Source organism: Mustela erminea, chromosome 4 (assembly GCF_009829155.1).
Source record: "Mustela erminea isolate mMusErm1 chromosome 4, mMusErm1.Pri, whole genome shotgun sequence".
NCBI classification, from domain to species: Eukaryota; Metazoa; Chordata; class Mammalia; order Carnivora; family Mustelidae; genus Mustela; species Mustela erminea.
In genome coordinates, this window is record NC_045617.1 from 15595924 (window position 1) to 15614609 (window position 18686).

Sequence of the window (18686 nt, forward strand, 5' to 3'; positions counted from 1 at the left end):
CAAATCAGTTCTAGAAAATTGGTATTATTATGTACTCCTTTTTCTGACGAGCTAGAACATAAACCCCTGAAGCTTCTGGCATCTTTAATAGTGAAAATTCTTTATTTCTTAACTCAAAAACACTTCTGGACTGATTTATATTTGGAGACTGTATCAGCAATACAAATAAAAATAAAAAAGATAAACTGAAAGTATTGCAAAAGTTAAGGTAATTTTATTCCAAGCGTCTTGTCAAACAGAAAGGTAAACAGGCCATAAAATTAAGCCCTTTCTTCTCAGAGGTCCACAGGACCTTTTATGACCAATGCTCAGAACTGGACAACACAGGATCAGAACAGGCAGCAGGATAGCTTTTCACTTCTCCAAGAACCAGGTACCACTGCCCAGGCACGTCCAGCGTCTCAGGGGGGCGGGCTAATCAGGGGGGAGATGATGTGTGGATCCCCTTCTTGCAGAAAGCCCCGGGCTCTGGCTCAGAAGCCATCTGTTCCACTGCTCTTCCCTGGGGAGGTCAAGTGGGAGGGAGACCCTCGTCCCACCAAAGTGGGCGGATTAGGAAGCAGGTCCAGGTGCAGGCCCCACCACCGGCAGCGGCCTTGAACAGGGCACGGAAGGAGGGGAAGCTGAGTTCCTGACAGATTTACCTCTCCTGAACCTCCCTGGCCCCTTTTTGTTTTGCTTTGATTTTGGGGGGCTGGGGCTCACAGCCACCTCCAAAAAAAAAAAAATCTCCGAGGAGGAAAAAATTTCACAAGTGGTACGACTTCGGGAAAGGGCCTCCCTACACAAACAGCAATTTTGAGATAATTAAAGGTCTACATGTTAAGAGGCCACATTTTATAAGCCGATATAGACTGTCGTTCCAAAAGCAGAAGTCACGAAGGGAAAGGATGGAAAAGGAGCTGCTACAATGAACACATTTAAAAGACAAGGCATGCACGGGAGAAGATACTTGTAACACAAAATGGCCAAGTGTTCATTATCCAAACATAACCCCTAACACCTCACTCCTGGGAACAGAGCCTCGAAGGCTTCTGCATAGAGACTTGTGCTCGTCTTGTCAGCGAGACCAACTAGAATGTTCCTGGTAGCATTATCTGCAACAGAATGCCAAAAGTGACTCTCAGAGCCCCTGAAGGAAGAGCACACAAATGCATGTGGTTATGCTCATGCTAAGGAAGGTTTCTCTACGGGTTCTTTGATTTCAGCTACTCAGATAAACGCAAAAATGTCCGGTCAAACAGAAATGGCCTGCCTCCTGCTTCTGGGTGGCCTGCAACTTTTTTATTCTCTGTAAATATTTTTTTTTTTTTTTTTTTTTACATTTTTTAATGTTTGGGGAAAAAAAAAAAGAGGAACAGTAGTTCACATGCATGTGAAAATGAGGTGAAATTCAAATCAATCTATTGGAACACGACCTCCTTCCTGTGTTTTCGGGTTTCCCTGTGGCTGCTTTTGTGTCTGAGTATCTGTACAGAGGTGCTGTGACTCACGACGCCTAAGAAGAAGTTTGCCGGCCCCTCTGGGAGCACAATGCAGATAGTAAGATTTATTAATGCATATAATTTAAAAACACATAAAATGCTACCGAGACATGCTGCATATCTGTGGTTCTCGGATGTGCTGAGCTGTCCTGAGCCACTGCACTGAACCTACAGGAGCCATGGGGTGTTTTCAAGTTTGGAGGAAAGCTCGGTAACACTCGACATCTGTAGAGCCTGCAGGTTCGACCACTTCGAGGTAGTTCATGGTTTCCATTTCATTGCCCTGCAGTCCTTTCAAGGACATCATATCTTTGTGAAGCCACATTTTTGGCAGTTGCTACAGTAAGAGCAAGAACGCTGTAAAAGCCAGCGGGGAATAGGCAATGATCTTCAAAGCATCGGCCAATCCCAAGGACCGAAAAGTTGTTCAGTGCCCAGCGAGGACACACATGTCATTAATAAGTTATGGTGGCTATTTAAAAATGAAATAATAGCTTTCTTTTCCATTTATATGCATTCTTTTTTCCAGACAGCTACTAAGGTGTCAAGACATAAATATCCATGAAGTTGTTCGGACCTAACTACTTAACAAACCGGCGTCTTAGGTATTTCTGTTGACCTCATATGCCTTAGGAAACCACTGGTGAGACACGACATGAAGAGAGAAGGTCCAGGAATCTCTGTTGTAGATCTTTTGTGGAGACCTACTTACGGAATAAATGGTTTATAAACCCAGCCTGGAAATGATAATCCCTAAACTGGGAGAGGGCTTCCTCTAGAGAAGCAGACAAGGGAATGAGATCAGGGAGGGATTCACAGGGACCTCAACTCTGTCTGATGTTTTATTTAAAAATAAAAAAACAGGAGCACCTGGGTGGCTCAGTGCGGTTAAAGGCTCTGCCTTCAGCTCAGGTCATGATCCCTGGGTCCTGGGATCAAGCCCCGCATGGGCTCTCTGCTCGGTGGGGAGGCTGCTTCCCTTCCTCTCTCTGCCTGCCTCTCTGCCTACTTGTGGTCTCTGTCTGTCAAATAAATAAATAAAATCTTTAAAAATAAAAAAGCAAAAACTAAAGCATATATAGCAACGTTGGGATTTTAACACAACTGGTGAGTGATGGGAATACAGGCATTTATTGTATTAGTCTGCCTAGTTTCCTAGATACTGTGTGCTCAGTATATTTCACCTTTTTTCCCCACTTATTTTTGTTTAAGGACAGACGACGAGCTGATGAAAGAAGGAAGATTGACTCTACGCGGAAGAATAAGGGGGGAAAGGTAAGGGGAAATAGTGACCAGCCCTGAGAGTAAGGGCAAACGGGGTTAGGTCTCAAGCCACATTAGAGACATCAGAACTCCCGGGACAGTGAAAACCACCTTCTCTCACTGGGCTTCTGAACACCCGGGCTTCAAGAACATCGCTAGTGATGAGTAGTTTCCCCGAAGGTCAGCATCTCTGTACTTCATGTCCTTGATTTAATTATGAATACAATCATGGAGAAAAAGAAATTGGAAGCATTCTAACAAAAACAGAGCTGAGGCTGAGATCTGTGCTTCTAAATAATGTAAACAGAGTGAGGTCTGGAAGAATTCCAGCTTAAAGCTGGGAGACCACTTGACGTCAGATTTTTTTTTGAAAGGGTAGGTGAAATTATAGGAATGTTTAGTTTGGTCCGGTTCTCTTCTACCAAAATGAAAGGATATTTAAAATTTGATGGCAATAAAAATGGAAACAGACAACAAGCTGGTGACTGGGTGAAGATGCCAGCAGGGTTTCCTGAAGCTCAAGGAGTGAGATTTAAACCGTTTGTAAAAGGACAGTGGAGAAGTAGGGGGAGCAGTAAGGTGTTGTGACTCAATAAGGTAAATTTTAATTTGTACTGTATTCGGGAGAAACATCTCTTAAAGTAGCAAGGAGAAAAGAAGGAGGAGGGGGAGAAGGAGAAGAAGAAAAAACCTGGATACTGGAATTAAAATTAAAAAAAAAAATTAAAAAATGAAAACCCAAAAGTATCGCACCGCCGTTGGCATACGTTATTACAGATGGTACAATAGTATATTACTGTGTAATATTGTATAACAGTATAATCATATCGGTATGACGGTAAGCTGTGGCCATCCCCTGTGGACGGGTCATCTGAAACTTGGTGTTTTTTCATGGGAGTGAACGGGAACCAGCTAAAGAGAAATGAGAAGATCAGCGTGGGCAGAGCAGCCAACTGTCTGCACAGGTTTCGGCAAGAGGGGGCCCTGACGTTGTATCCTCTGCCACTCGCTGGCTGGGGGACAGACGACACGTGTTGTAAGCTCTCCAGGCTTCAGCTGTCACCTGTAGAACGAGGCTAACAACCCCCGCTCCGCCCCAAACCGTTTCAGGCTTCGTGAGACTGCAGAGGACAGAGCACAGGTCTGCAGCTCTGGAATCGCTCAGAGATCGGCAGCGTTTGTAATGAAAATATTAACGAGACTTTGTGTCCCCCCAATCCTTCTCAGTTTGTCTCCGAATGACCACGGCTATTTATTCTGATCTCAAAACCTGAATCTGGAAACGTTCAGGGCGAAGCTCGGTGCAGAAATGAACTGCGGGGCCCTGGTCTGCTCATGGGTCGGTCCCCAGGCAGCCGGGGGAGAGCCCAGGGCGGGTCTGCGGCGTTCTCTATGGATGGCAAGGAGATGACTCACAGTCAATTCAGGTGACGTCTTGACCAGCACTTTGGAAGGTGACGCGAAGTGTCAAATGTAAGTGGAATATCAGAAGCCCCCAATGCTTCACATAGGTCACTATAAAGGAAGTCTGGTGAACCACACGGCATCCCTTAGGCCATGAGAAGACCCTGGGCCTTCATTATTTTTTGGATCATGGACCCCTTTGAAAAATCTAATGACAGCCATGGAGCCCTTCTCTTCTTAAAACAACCAACCAACCGTATATGTCCATATACAATTCTGTATTTAATTATGGGAGGATTGGCTGGTCAGCCACCAGTTGAGAACTCCCAGCTTCAACGTGGACCAGTGTGTGCTGAATTCCAGACCAAAGGAAAGGTATTCATTCAAAATGGGAATCAAAACCAAAGTAAGAAAACAGAAAGCAAATTTAAAAAACCAAGGATCATGTGTAAGTCTGAAATCCTTACAAATAGTTTAAAAATGAGATAATTTATTAAAGCCTAGAAACTCAATGTTGTTTTCTTTCCTTTCTTCTTACTTTAAAAAAAATAACACATGATTAGGATTTGATGCCAAAGAAATGTTTGCTTTTACAGCAGTGAATGGAGGTTAAGTGGACTCCCATGAGAACTGTTGGCTAAAGAAGGAATAGAAATAGCTATCACGGGGACCAGAGCATTTCCCCCCAAATTCTCAAAGACTATTTTGGTCTAGTCTGACAAGTTTGTGCAATTTCAGCTGACTGATCAACATGGGTATGAACTGGATGGGTCCTTTTATATACAAGTCTTCTTTCTATATATAAATTATATATATTATGTATTTAAAGACTTATTTATTTGACAAAGAGAGAGACAGAGAGAGTGAGAGAGCACAGGTGGGGAGGAGAGGGAGAAGCGGGTATCCCGCTGAGCAGGGGGCCTGACGCGGGGCTGGATCCCAGGACCCTGAGATCATGACCTGAACTAAAGGCAGAGGCTTAGCAAGCTGAGCCACCCAGGTGCCCCAGATTTTCTTTTTGATAAATATATTATAATATTGTAAATGTATTTTCTTTCCCTTATGATTTTCTTAATACTATTATCTTCTGGGGTGCCTGGGTGGCTCAGTAGGTTCAGTGGTTGACTTTTTTTGGGTTTTGGCTCAGGTCATGATCTCAGGGTCCTGGGATAAAGCCCCAGGTTGGGCTCTGTGATCAGTGGGGAGCCTGCTTGAGATTCTCTCTCTCTCCCCACCCCTCCCCGGATAAAGAAACAAATCTTTAAAAAAATAAAAATACTATTTCCTTTTATCTAGCTTAATCTTTTTTTTTTTTTAAAGATTTTATTAATTTACTTGACAGAGATCACAAGTAGGCAGAGAAGGAGGCACAGAGAGAGGGGGAAGCAGGCTCTCCGCCGAGCAGAGAGCTGGACTTGGGGCTCGATCCCAGGACCCTGGGATCAAGACCGGAGCCGAAGGTAGAGGCCTTAACCCACTGAGCCACCCAGGTGCCCCTAGCTTACTTTATCTTAAGATTACAGTATATAATATATACAACATACAAAATGTGTGTTAACTGACTCTTTATGTCATTGATTGGGCTCTCACCCATCAATGGGCTGTTAATAGTTAAGTTGTGAGGGATTCAAAAGTTCTACGCGGATTTCCAACTGCACGGGATGGGTCAGTGCCCCAACCACCAAACCATTCAAGGGTCAATTGTAATTAAATAAATTTCACTCTATTTTTAGTCTAAATGGAAAATTGATTCCATTATCTTGGAATAATTATTACAGAGTAGACAAAATAATTCCTTTCTTGGCTGTGTTGGGATAGAGCAAAAAATTAGACTAAATATACCTCACAAAACATAGTATGGAGAAAATCCTATCTAAGAGAAGCCCATCATCTCTTAAGATTCTTCGTTGATCAATAACTTCATCTCATAAATGCACTGCACTTACCACTGAGGTTCTGTTTATGGGCTTATCTCTCACACCACATTATACATTACTAGAGCTAAGAACCATGTCGTGTATCTCTGATTCCCAGCTCTCACCATGTTATTACTTGACTTAACAGCAGAAGCTCAATATATGTGCACTGAAGAAAAGTATTTCAAAGGACTTAAATAAATCTTCAGTTACTTCTTCTCCAAGGTATGACAAAGAACTGAAGTTGCTAGACGGTTTGCTCATTTTCAGTTTGACCCAGAAATTCTGTCAGAGTGCTCTTTTTCTGTAAATTACCCTTTCAAATCCTTTGCCCATTTTTCTGTTGGATTACTTGTCTTAAAAAAAAAAATCAATCCATAATCCTTGGTGGTTTGTATATATTTCAAACGTTCGTCATTTGTCTATTACCGCTGCAAATCCTACTCTGTCACTTGTTTTTTAAATCCTTATCTTTTATCACACAGAATTTGTTTTCTAACGTAACCCAAATCATCAATCTTCTTTTGGATTTGGGCTTTTTATGTCGTAAGAGGTACACACTTCTATAAACAATGACTTTTCTTTTTTTTTTTTTTTTTTTTTTTAAAGATTTTATTTATTTATTTGACAGAGAGAAATTACAAGTACACTGAGAGGCAGGCAGAGAGAGAGAGAGAAGGAAGCAGGCTCCCTGCTGAGCAGAGAGCCCGATGCGGGACTCGATCCCAGGACCCTGAGATCATGACCTGAGCCGAAGGCAGCGGCTTAACCCACTGAGCCACCCAGGCGCCCAACAATGACTTTTCTAAGGACATAAATTGTCTCACAAGCTTCAAAAAAACCTCTATTTACTGCATTTAACTTCTGTGGGAGAATGTTAAAATGGGGCTCTTTTGGTTTCACTTTTGTCTGAAGCCCCCAAAACAGTGTCAATTCCTCTCATGTTCAAGGAGGAAGCTAAACCTAGTAGCATTTGCAAAAACATTATTTGAAAATAGATTCTGTATCTTTTAGCCCAACAGCTACCTTGAATTTTCAACGGGTTGATCATAGAAACCAGGAAAGGATTTCTTTAGAGAAAGTTATCAGTGTGGAAAAGCCCGATGCCCACATCCCAGTGGAAAGGATATGGAGCTAGTGAGGGAAGCTTTACACGCGCAGCTGGAGGCCCCTCTAAGGCAGGGACACAGTGGTGGCTTGGGGATGCACAGATGTTTACAGGCTGAGGAGAAACAGCCCCTGCAGTGGGACAGAGACTCAAGTGAGAGTTGTAACTGCACCCCCACCAACGGTAAGGTCAAGGTCAAATGTCTGTGGTATCTGGAGATCAGGTACTAGATGAGCAGCAGGACGGTCTCATACCGCCCAGAGGCTTTCTGCCAGCAGTGTGGGTCTCTGCTGGAAGAGGCTGAATGGGTACCATTGAATTTGAAAGCTTCAACCTCAGAGGGACCAGAGGCAGACCAAGTGCACAGTGATGGGGGACAGAGATGATGCCACTGTTCCCTTCCCATGATTAGCCAAACACAGGCCCAAGATGGGAGAAACTTAAATTGGAATGAAATTTGGAGTTATTTTTGTATAAGGCTGCATCCACATTTTTTATTAGAATTAGACTTTTTTTTTTTTTTTAAAGATTTGTATTTATTTGACACAGTGCGAAAGTAAACAAGTAAAGGGAGAAGCAGAGGGAGAGGGGGAAGCAGTCTCCCCACTGAGCAAGAAGCCTGATGTGGGGCTTGATTCCAGGACCCTGGGATCATGACCTGAGCCAAAGGCAGATGCTTAACCAACCAAGCCACACAGGCGCCCTAGAATGAGACTATTCTTATGATTGAAAGTGATTAGAGGAGTGTAAAAAAAATTCTTAGAGGAATCATACATTAATTAAAATTTCATCCAACGCAGCCCACAGATCAAGCCTGACCAGACAAGGCGGGGCAGGAGCACTGTCTCCCGACCGTGCCCAGCTCCCACAGTTCAGGACGCTGGCTTTGCTTCCCACATTCTAATGCAGCCATGGCAATAGGGTACGACCTTTGTGAGAGTTTAACACTATAGATCTTGAGTCTATATGTATTTTGCAAGTCACTGCTATCGCACACTTATGCAAAATGAAGCGTGATCTTTATGCATTAAAACTAACATAAAATAAGTTATTTGCGTACCACATTCACAGCAGCTTTATTCACCAGAACCGGCAGGTGAAGCAATCCGCGTGTTCGCAGACAGACAAGTGGATAAACAGATCATGGCATACGTAAACTGGAGCATGCTTCAGCTTGAAAAGCACCGAAATCTGAACAGATGATCCACCACGGGTGAACTCTAAGGACATTATGCTAAGTGAAATAAGCCAGTCATACGAGGCCAACAGTCCAGACTCAGAGACAGGAAGTAGAAGGCTGGTTGCCAGGGGCTGGGGGAGTGGGGAGTTATTATCTAAAGGGTGCAGAGTTTCAGTTTTGCAAGATGAAGAGAGTCCCAGAGATGGATGGTGGCGATGGTTGTGCAGTAATGCTCAAGTATCTGACTACTGAATGGTGTACTTAAAAATGGTTAAAACTGTCGGGGTGCCTGGGTGGCTCAGTGGGTTAAGCCTCTGCCTTCGGCTCAGGTCATGATCTCAGGGTCCTGGGATCGAGTCCCACATCGGGCTCTCTGCTCAGCGGGGAGCCTGCTTCCTCCTCTCTCTCTCTTTGCCTGCCTCTCTGCCTGCTTGGTCTCTCTCTGTCAGATAAATAAATAAAAAAATCTTAAAAAAAAAATGGTTAAAACTGTCAATTTCGTTAGACATATTCTACCACAGTTAAAAATAAAATCACTATCATAAACAAAGCAAAAACAAAAACAACCCCCCCCAAAATAACCTACCCCCAAACTCTAAATGGAAAAGCGGAAATTTAACCCTTATTAATCATGGGTGAGCAATGGGGAGAGAAAGACGAGGAGCGGCTGAGAACTGTCGCCGAGTCTCACCACGTGTCAGGTCTTAACAAGCAGTCTCGTTCAAACCTCTTTTCAAACCTACGATGCAAGCCCTATTTAAAGCCCCATTCTACAGATGAGGAAACCGAGGCTAAGAAGTTACCCAACGTTACACAGCTTGAAAGGAGTGAAGCCAGATTTCTGTCACTGAACTCTCCCCCCCACCTACAGCCTCTCAGACTAGAGGAGGTCATAGAAATCATTAGTCAAATCACTGCCATTTGACTGGTCCACCATGGTTCACACAGCAATGTCTTACTTGACTCGACTCATTAAAATATCACAGTTATGAAGAGCGGAAAGTGAACCCTAGAGAAGCTGAGTAACTTGCCCCCGCCCCACCCCTGGTCGGTGGGCAGTTCCAGTTCGGGTCATGATCCACAGCTTCTATCTCACGGTCACATGCAATTCCTCATTTCTCCTTTTTCACCTGAGAATGTCCACAAGGGACACTCCCCGAGAGGCTAATGGATTTCCCAAGGTCACGTTTTGCGTGCACCATCAGCTCATATCTTTAACGACGCTTTGCCACAATAACACATACTCTGTAAATACATATGGACAAAGTACGGGATTTGTACGGGAGCAGAGAGCTCTGTCAGCATAAAACAGAGAGCTTTCTTCTAGAAGCTATTTGTGGAGTTGATGCATGAGAACCCCTCTTCATATAAGCACCCAACCTTTCAGGGCCTGCCCTTCCCAGACTCCCGGTGCATTAGCCCCACAATTATGCTGTGATCAACTGAGCAAATCCATTTCCGTGGCATGTCCAGCCATTCTCAGAGTGGACTCGGTACCAGGCGGCCGAGTACACAAGACCTATATGATACGGACCTTGAGGAATGAACTACATAAATTCCCATTGGGTCCTGCCTGCATGTCCATAGGGAATTCTTAAAAAAGGTCTCCATAGCCCTGAACGAACTTTAGAATGGCTGAGCATAAAAGTGCAGTGCTAAGTTCTTTAGCCCGGTAGAATTTTTTCTAGTAAAACAACTCACTTCGAGTTTGATACAAGGCCGATGATTAGTGTGAAAGCAGCAACCGGTAGCCTTGAGGATCACGGGCACGAATGGCAAGTGGAAATTCCCTGTGGCACGTGAACGTCTGCCAGTGCAGTCTGTCTGCTGTCAAATGGTGCTGTTATTCCAAGACTCCCTGCTATTTGTTTCTCCTTTGTCGCCCTCGGGGGTGGGATGGGGGCTAGCACTGACAGAGCAAACGCTCACCGGAAACGTCCATCGAAAACCGAAGAGAAGAAGGTACCACAAAGTACACCGTGACCGCAGCACAAAGTCGGAAGTCCTAACAATGAAAATTTCCAAGTCCAACAGTTCAACAAGACTTGGAAATGTCCTCTCCATTCGACACGAAAACATACTATGATTTGAGGAAGAGCAAACTGATTTCTACCGCTAATAACAGCTAATAGTTAACGAGCACTTCTGTTAGTTATGTACAGCATTAGGCAGTCTGTTCCATGAAGGCGGGGCTAGGTCTGTTTTCCTCATGGGGTTATTTCCAGCTCTGAGTACTATGACTTGCGCATAGTAGTTTCTCAATAAATACTGGCTCAGTCAATAAATACTCTCATTTGGTTTTCACAATAACTCTACAGGTTGGATACAATATTGTCATCACCATTTTATAGATGAGAAGACTGAGGCTCAGAGGTCATTCAGATGTGTCCAAAATCACTCTAGCAGCAAGTATCAGAGCTCGGATTCAAACCCATGAGTACCTGACATCAGAATGTACGGTTTGAACACATCAATTCACTAGTATAGACCAAACCACAGGGCTTTTCCAATATCGAGACCATCTATGAAAGGTGGGTCTAAAAGAATATATTTCAAATCAGAATGCATAGCACTCTTGTTCAGTCATCGACGTTTAGATTTCTTCCATACGCTACGACAACTAAATTTAACAGAAATGACTTACCTACAAATCCTTCTTGACCAACCAGTTTCAGGGCGATTTTATCAGCCAACACTGAAGAGTTGCCATGGGCGATGTTAGCAAAGGGGCCAGCGTGCACAAATACAGGTGTTCCCTACAGAAATTCAAGGACAAATCAAAACCCTCAGAGACAAAGGGAGGGATAAACCAAGATGGCAAGTCTTGGTATTTAAAGACTCACGGAACCCGTTCTGTTTTTATTAGTACTGTATATTCAGCGTGCAAATCCTCTCAAAGAAAAAGAAACACCCTGACTCTCTCAAAGGACCGAATTCCTGGTATATTCTACAACAGTGTCATTGCACATTAAATGCTGAACTAGGGAGAAAAACCTATAAGGATTGATTATTTCCTACGATTGTTTTGGTAAAGCACTCATTAGCTGCCTCACTAACTATTAAGTAAACTATTTAACTCACTTCATAGTATTTTGAATTATACATATATATTAATATATTCGAAAATTTTATTTATTTATTTGACACAGAGAGAGAAAGATCATGAACAGGGAGCAGCGGGCAGAGGGAGAGGGAGAAGCAGATTCACCACTAAGTAGGGAGCCCGATGCAGGGCTCGATCCCAGGACCCTGAGATCATGACCTGAGCTGAAGGCAAACGCTTAACTGACTGAGCCACCCAGGTGCTCCAAATTAAATATATTTTTACTTTTATTTATTATTTTTTTAAGATTTTACTTATCCATTTGACAGACAGAAATCACAAGCAGGCAGAGAGGCAGGCAGAGAGAGAGGGGGGAAAGCAGGCTCCCTGCTGAGCAGAGAGCCCCAGGCAGGGCTCGATCTCAGGACTCCCGGACTGTGACCTGAGCTGGAGGCAGAGGCTTTAACCCACTGAGCCACCCAGGTGCCCCACATATATTTTTTAAAAGAATTTTAAAAATTATTTAAATGCATTTTTTTCCTCCATTGAGAAATCAATCACTTCAAGAAAAATCTAAAGAAAGCAAATAAAAACCAATACAATTAATGATCGTGTAGTACGGCAGGACAACCATATAAGGTTTACATTCATTATAGCCCATTTTTATATCTACAATAATAAACATGTTCTTCTGATTCTTACGAATTCTGTTTTAAGCCTTTCTCATTGTTTAACTGGCTTACGTGTTAAAAATCTGGTCAGTATTGAGACAATAAAAGCAAAGCAAATTTTCACTCTTGGTAAAATGCTAGAGTAATTCTTACTAAAAAGGCAAAAATCAACAACAACAACAAACCAAACGGACTCTGATAGAAGGGAATTATCAAAACTTTGAGATTTCATTCTTAGAGAAAATCTGTCAACACTGCATTTTAAATGCCATTTCTACAGTTCTCCTGTATCAGTGAGAACAGACTGTAGCCCTGTCTGAAGGAATGAATCCCCATGCATTGCAATGCTGGGGTTTGAGCCCAAGCCCAGCCGGGGCTGCTGGGGTCCGTGTCTGTGAGGCCTTGGCTGCACCTGTGAAAACAGACGCTGCCCTCTGACTGACGCGGGGAGGCAGCGAGGGACGGAGGGGGAGGCTGGGCGCCACGGAAAATTCCCATGACCCGCGATGGGCTGCTAGCTGAATACATTTCAAAGACGAGAGCGCTGAACAAAAGTGGGAAGAAAGGCAGTGAGAGAAAAATCTGTGAGAATGAGACAGAGTTTTTCCAAGCCATTCTGTCAGTTCTCTCTTTACTTTCATTCCAGAGTCCCCAGGAGGAACAACAGGTCCCTGACCAACGAGAGGTCACGCAAGCGTCTGGAGAAATAAAGTTGGCAACAGAAAACCCAAACGTAGGTGCTGAGGGATAGTTTCATGTGTGTGTCTAGTGTCTAGACCCGTGTGCCTATCTTTAGCTTCTCATGTCTGCCCAGATAAACCTTTCAAATGCTCTGAAGAAAATACTGCTTAGAGGACAGGGCGGGGGACAGTGTCGGGAGGACAAGGTCCCAGGCTCCAACCCTGGGTCTCCCACTGCAGCATTCACCAAACACGGGTCTCTGGTGGGGCATGGGTGACAGGGTGGGCTGGACTGCCACAAACCCTTCACCCTTCCCAAGACAACCACTCCCCCAGATAACCACTCCCAAGATACAACTCGTCGAGATAAGCACCCTTGGAGATAAGCACTCTGCATTAGACACTCCTTGAGACACACAGGCTCAGATGCTCAGCCAGTATTTATGGCTCTGATACAGTACTCAGAGTTAAGTCCTTAGTTAAAAAACTATGACGGGGTGTCTGGAAGGCTCAGTGGACTGAGCGGCCAACTCTAGGTTTTGGCTCAGATCATTCAGGGTCCTGAGATCGAGCCCCCGGTCAGGCTCTGTGCTGAGGGAGGAGTCCGCTCAGGGAGGTTCTCTCCCCCTCTCCCCATGCTCCTCCCCTGCTATTTGCACTCCTGCACGTGCTCTCTAAAATAAATAAATACAATCTTAAAAAACAAAAAAATCTTTCCAGAAGAGTCTAGCGTGCAGCCAGAACTGAGAACTACCAGTCTCCTGGCAGCCCGCAGCACGGTAACAAGCCATGTAGTAAAACTAATAGGTATTCATTAATTATTCAACAAATGTTTGCTGAGCACCTAATATGTGCAAGGCAGCTTCTCAGAGCGGTGATCTGGTGGTGAGCCTGGTGGATGGGTCCTGCTCCCACCCTGGACAAGGAAGTAGGGAACTTTTGGATGACAGTCCGCGCCGTGCCGGAATGCCAAGACAGTGACAGGACACAGTGACTGGGGCTGTGTTGACCTGTGGCCGGGGAAGGCCTCTCCAGAGTGCTGATATCTAAAGGACTCAAGTCCTAACCAACAAGAAGGAGACAGACATGTGATATCAGTGAAATCAGGAGGAACGTCCCAGACAGGAAGAGAGAGGATGCGGGAAAAGGAGGGAAGAGCCAGGTCCTGAAGGGTTTCCGGCCGCAGCGAGGACCAGCGCAAACCACCCGAGAGCTCTAAGCAGGAGGCCAGCAGGAGCGATTCAGTTTCCAAGCTCCCGGGCAGCTGAGCAGACAGAGGATTCTGGAGGAACGACTGCTAACAGCAGCCACCGTGGCAAGGCGGGAGGTCGCGCTGGAGGCCAAGGCGGCAGGAGAAGTGGACGGGTCGGAGACGGGTCAGGGAGGGAGGCTCCGCAGGGATGGAGACGGGCGGGGGAGAGGGAACCAGGCTCCGGGTCGACTCCTAGGATTTTGGCTGGAACCGCTGACTGGGTTTGAAATCAAAGACCCTATTTTATAACCAGGTTTGATATGCAATGGCTCTCAGGAAGTCCACCCACAACTCTGAAATTCTGAGGTCAGGAGATTCAGAACAAGAGCTGGGGGGTCAGGGAGCACCTGGGTGGCTCCATGGGTTAAGCGTCTGCCTTCGGCTCAGGTCATGATCCCAGGGTCCTGGGATGGAGCCCTGCATCAGGCTCCCTGCTCGGGGGGGAGCCCGCTCCTCCCTCGGCCTCTGCTGCTTCCCATGCTTGTGCTCTGTCAAATAAATAAATAAAATCTTTAAAGAAAAAAAGAGTTTGGGGGTCAGTCCATGGCTGATGGGAGGGAAGCACGGCTGGAGAAGTGAGGGCTCGGACCCTCTCACATTTAGAAGCTGAGTGAAGGCCAGGCCAGCAAAGGAGACAGGGAGGGGTAAGGAAGACAGTGGGAGGCCCAGAGCCACGAGGTGTCCCAGAAGCCAGAAGAACCAAGTGCTCCAGACTGAAGAAACATCAGCTGGGTCAGACCTTGTGAAGAGACCACACAGAGAAGGACAGAAGAAGGAAGAACTGGTAGCACAGACGGACAGGTGACCTGGACAGGACCATCCAGGAGAGGGGGAAGCTCGGGTCAGGCTGAAGTTATGAGGAGAGCCAGGGGACATGCGTGTCGGAGGCAGGCCCCTGGCCAGGGCGGCCTCCGCCATTAAAAGATGGCGCCTGGCTAGTTGCCAGGTTAGGATTGCCTCATGAGACTAAGCGGAACGCCCAAAGAGGAAGTAAACAGCATTGGTTGCTAGCGAAGTTGTTCGTTTAGGTGCACAGCCTGATTCGCTCCCTCCTGTACCCTGCTCGCTGATTGGTCATGTAAGCGTATGTAAGTGTGTAGACTTGCGGAAATAAAGAGAGAGAAGAGAGAGAAGATGCATCCGAACCAGGGCGTCTTGTCGTCCTTGCGGGGCGAGGGCGATAAATGGCGCTGGCACCCGGGAACTAAATAAAGGAATCTTGCAAGGTAATCCGCAGGAAAGCGGGGAGTAAAGGTCCGCAGGTAAGCGGGGACATTAGCCACGTTCAAAAGTGGGAATTCCGTGGTAAAGCGGGGAGTAAAAATAGAAAAACCTTGCAAGGGAGAAGTCCGCAGGTAAGCGGGGTAAAACCACGACAAAGGTGGTGGGAAACTTGTACAAGACCGCAACAAGAAGCAGGGCGGCCATAGAGCCGAGATTTTCTTATTGAAACCGCAGGTAAGCGGGGAAGGGACCACGATCAAAGTGGTGGGAATCTTGTACAAGTCCGCAATAAGAAGCGGGGCGGCCTTAGAGCTGGGATTTAGCGAGTCCGCTATAAGAAGCGGGGCGGCCTCAGAGCCGGGATTAACTTGTACAAGTCCGCAATAAGAAGCGGGGCGGCCTTAAAGCCGGAATTTAGCGGCGAGTCTTTAAAGTCCACGTCTGTTGTCTGTGTGTTCATAATGGGATCTGAAGTATCTAAAGTGCGGTTGGAAGGGTCTTTTTAGAAGACCTGCTGAAAGCCAATGGAACTCCACTAAAAGCAAAAACTGCTCGGGCCTTTTTGAATACAGTGGAAAAGGCGGCTCCATGGTTCCTAGGTGAAGGCTTGCTAAACATACCTCAATGGGACCACTTAGGGGAGGATTTGAAGAAACAGAATGCTTTAACTCTTAGCCTAAAATTTAACATAACAAAAGCACAGGCAGGGGACACAGTAGTCTCCTGCAGAAATTGTGTGATCTTACTACCTGCACCGTCCTTGGGGGTTAATCCTAAGGGTTTGTTACCTAATCATATATGGCATATGGATGTCACACATGTTTCAGAATTTGGGAAGTTAGGATATGTTCATGTCTGTAGATACCTGCTCTGGAAAAATTTTCGCCTCAGTGCATACGGGGGAAAAATCCAGAGATGTTATCGCCCATTGCCTACAGGCTTTTGCGGCATGGGGAAAGCCACGCCAATTAAAGACAGATAATGGTCCAGCCTATAGCCCACAACCCTTTAAAGCCTTCCTACAACAACCTGACATTGACTCGATACATGGAATACCCTATAACCCACAAGGACAGGGTGTTGTGGAGCGTGCGCATCTTACAATAAAAAATGCTTTATAAACAAAAAGGGGGAATAGGGGACACCTTCAGGTCCCCTAAAGATAAGCTCAACACCATTCTCTTTATTTTGAATTTTTTAACGTTGGACAAAATGGGTAAATCAGCTGCAGACAGACATGCAAGTGATGCTGCTGCTTCCCCTAAGCCTTTAGTACTTTGGAAGGACATCCTCACAGGAGAGTGGAATGGACCAGATCCAGTGTTAGTATGGAGTAGGGGGTCTGTATGTGTTTTTCCACAGGAAAAGGAGGCTCCAATTTGGATCCCAGAGCGGCTGGTGCGTGCAGCCTTGCCTCCGAACACCAGTCATGATGCTGAAGATGCTGATGATAACTCTGGGGATGCTACACCTCCTGCGGCAGACTCAAGGCAGAGAGCTGTGAGCAGTGGTTAAAGCATGGCCATATCCTTTACCAGTGACTAACTCTTCTCTCATATTCCCTCCTCTCCCTTTGATGCATGGCAGGTCTGTAACTTGCTAGGGAGCATGTACTGATATCTCAGCAGTATCCATATTAAATGGTGGCCCCTCAACTGTTCTTATGAACAAAATGACTCTAGTATCTTTGAGACAACAGTTAATGTGTCTTGTCCCAATAATATTACTTATCAGCCCACTCCCATATGCGTCTGGCCACCGTTCCTTTTCCTCGTAACAAATGCTAGCGAGCTGAATATGTTGAATTGCACTAAGAATTGCTATCTTTCCCAGTGCTGGAATGTCACGGCCTTCAAGCTGGCTGTGATTATGCGTATCCCTACCCATATTCCTATCCCAGTTTCCATTCCAGAGGACAAGTTACCGGTGGTGCTATCCAGAAAGAAGAGAGATTTTGGTATCACAGCCACCGTTGTGACAGCATTGGCTATATCTACAGCAGCTGCCACGGCAGCAGCAGTCTCGCTTGCTGCAACTATACCCACTGCGGAAGCTGTGAACACCCTTGCAGAAGGAACGGCGGCTGCCCTTCAAACATAGACTCAGATCAATGCACATCTGCAAGCAGGAATCCTGATAGTCAACCAGAGAGTGGATTTGGTTCAAGAACAAGTGGACATATGGGGGGCCCTATTGGGACTGGGATGTATAGTACCCTTCCTGGCAATCTGTGTAACTCCCATAGCCTTTACTAATATGAGTGACTTAAAGAATGTCTCCCGACAGCTCTCCCAATACTTGCGGGGGAGTTAGTCCGCAGTATTCCAAAACTATACTCAGCACCTGCTACTAGGCATAACAAGGATAAATAACACCAGAGGTAAGCTTGCAACCCTCCCAGAGATAATCAAAACATTGCAAGATGTGTTAACCTTTACGAAACAAAGGGCTAGTGTAATTGGTCTGATGACAATCCTCGTAGTGGGCTTGATTCTGCTAGTAAGGAAACTGCAAATTTGGAGGCGACAGCAACCTAGGCAACAGCAAGCCATGGTGCAGGCCTTGTTAGGCATCGAGGCTGGAATATCCCCCCAAGTGTGGCTAAGTATGCTGGATCGGTAGTCAATGACGGGTAAGATTGGTGGGGGAAATATACCAACCTAAGACAGGACGCAGATCATTGATATCTGCTGTCTGATGACGGGTCAGGATATTCCCCGCCACTGACAACCTAAGACAGGCACGATCCCTGCCATAAAAGAAAAAAGGGGGAGATGTCAGAGGCAGGCCCCTGGCCAGGGCGGCCTCCGCCATTAAAAGATGGCGTCTGGCTAGTTGCCAGGTTAGGATTGCCTCGTGAGACTAAGCGGAACGCCCAAAGAGGAAGTAAACAGCATTGGTTGCTAGTGAAGTTGTTCGTTTAGGTGCACAGCCTGATTCGCTCCCTCCTGTACCCTGCTCGCTGATTGGTCATGTAAGCGTATATAAGTGTGTAGGCTTGCGGAAATAAAGAGAGAGGAGAGAAGATGCATCCGAACCAGGGCATCTTGTCGTCCTTGCAGGGCGAGGGCGATACATGCGGAGACCCCGGCCACAGACATTAATGTCTGACCGTGACAGAGCAGAGAACGGAGCAGCAGCTGTGTAGGGACACTGGATCCTGGCAGGTTTGGGGGACTGTTCTGTTTAAGACGGCCTCTCCCAGAGCATGCTCGCAGCCACCGGAATGAAAGAGAGGAAGGGGTCACCTGCGGGAGGGAGAGGCCCCGAGAGAAGGTGCTTGTGTTCTCCCCTCCCCGGCTCAGCTCCGCACCCTCACCTCAGACCTTCCAGCTCTGGCGGGTTCTTCCATTTCTGTCCTGTGGCCTCATGTCTGGATTCTTGCTCTCTGCTGGAGCCCTTCTGACCGGAGAGCTCATCCCTGCCCATAGGCCTTTGCGCCACATGTCACCCTCCGCCCG

The 18686-nt window shown here is 46.0% G+C and overlaps 1 protein-coding gene across 2 annotated transcripts in view; it reads right to left on the reverse strand.

Moving 5' to 3' along the window:
- MTHFD1L (methylenetetrahydrofolate dehydrogenase (NADP+ dependent) 1 like) overlaps nucleotides 1–18686 on the reverse strand; it is a 186457-nt gene that overhangs the window by 96955 nt on the left and 70816 nt on the right. For both annotated transcript variants that reach the window (XM_032338740.1, XM_032338741.1), the window contains exon 20: nucleotides 11000–11111. In XM_032338740.1, coding sequence (XP_032194631.1) covers nucleotides 11000–11111 — 112 coding nt within the window. The remainder of the gene's footprint in view (nucleotides 1–10999; nucleotides 11112–18686) is intronic.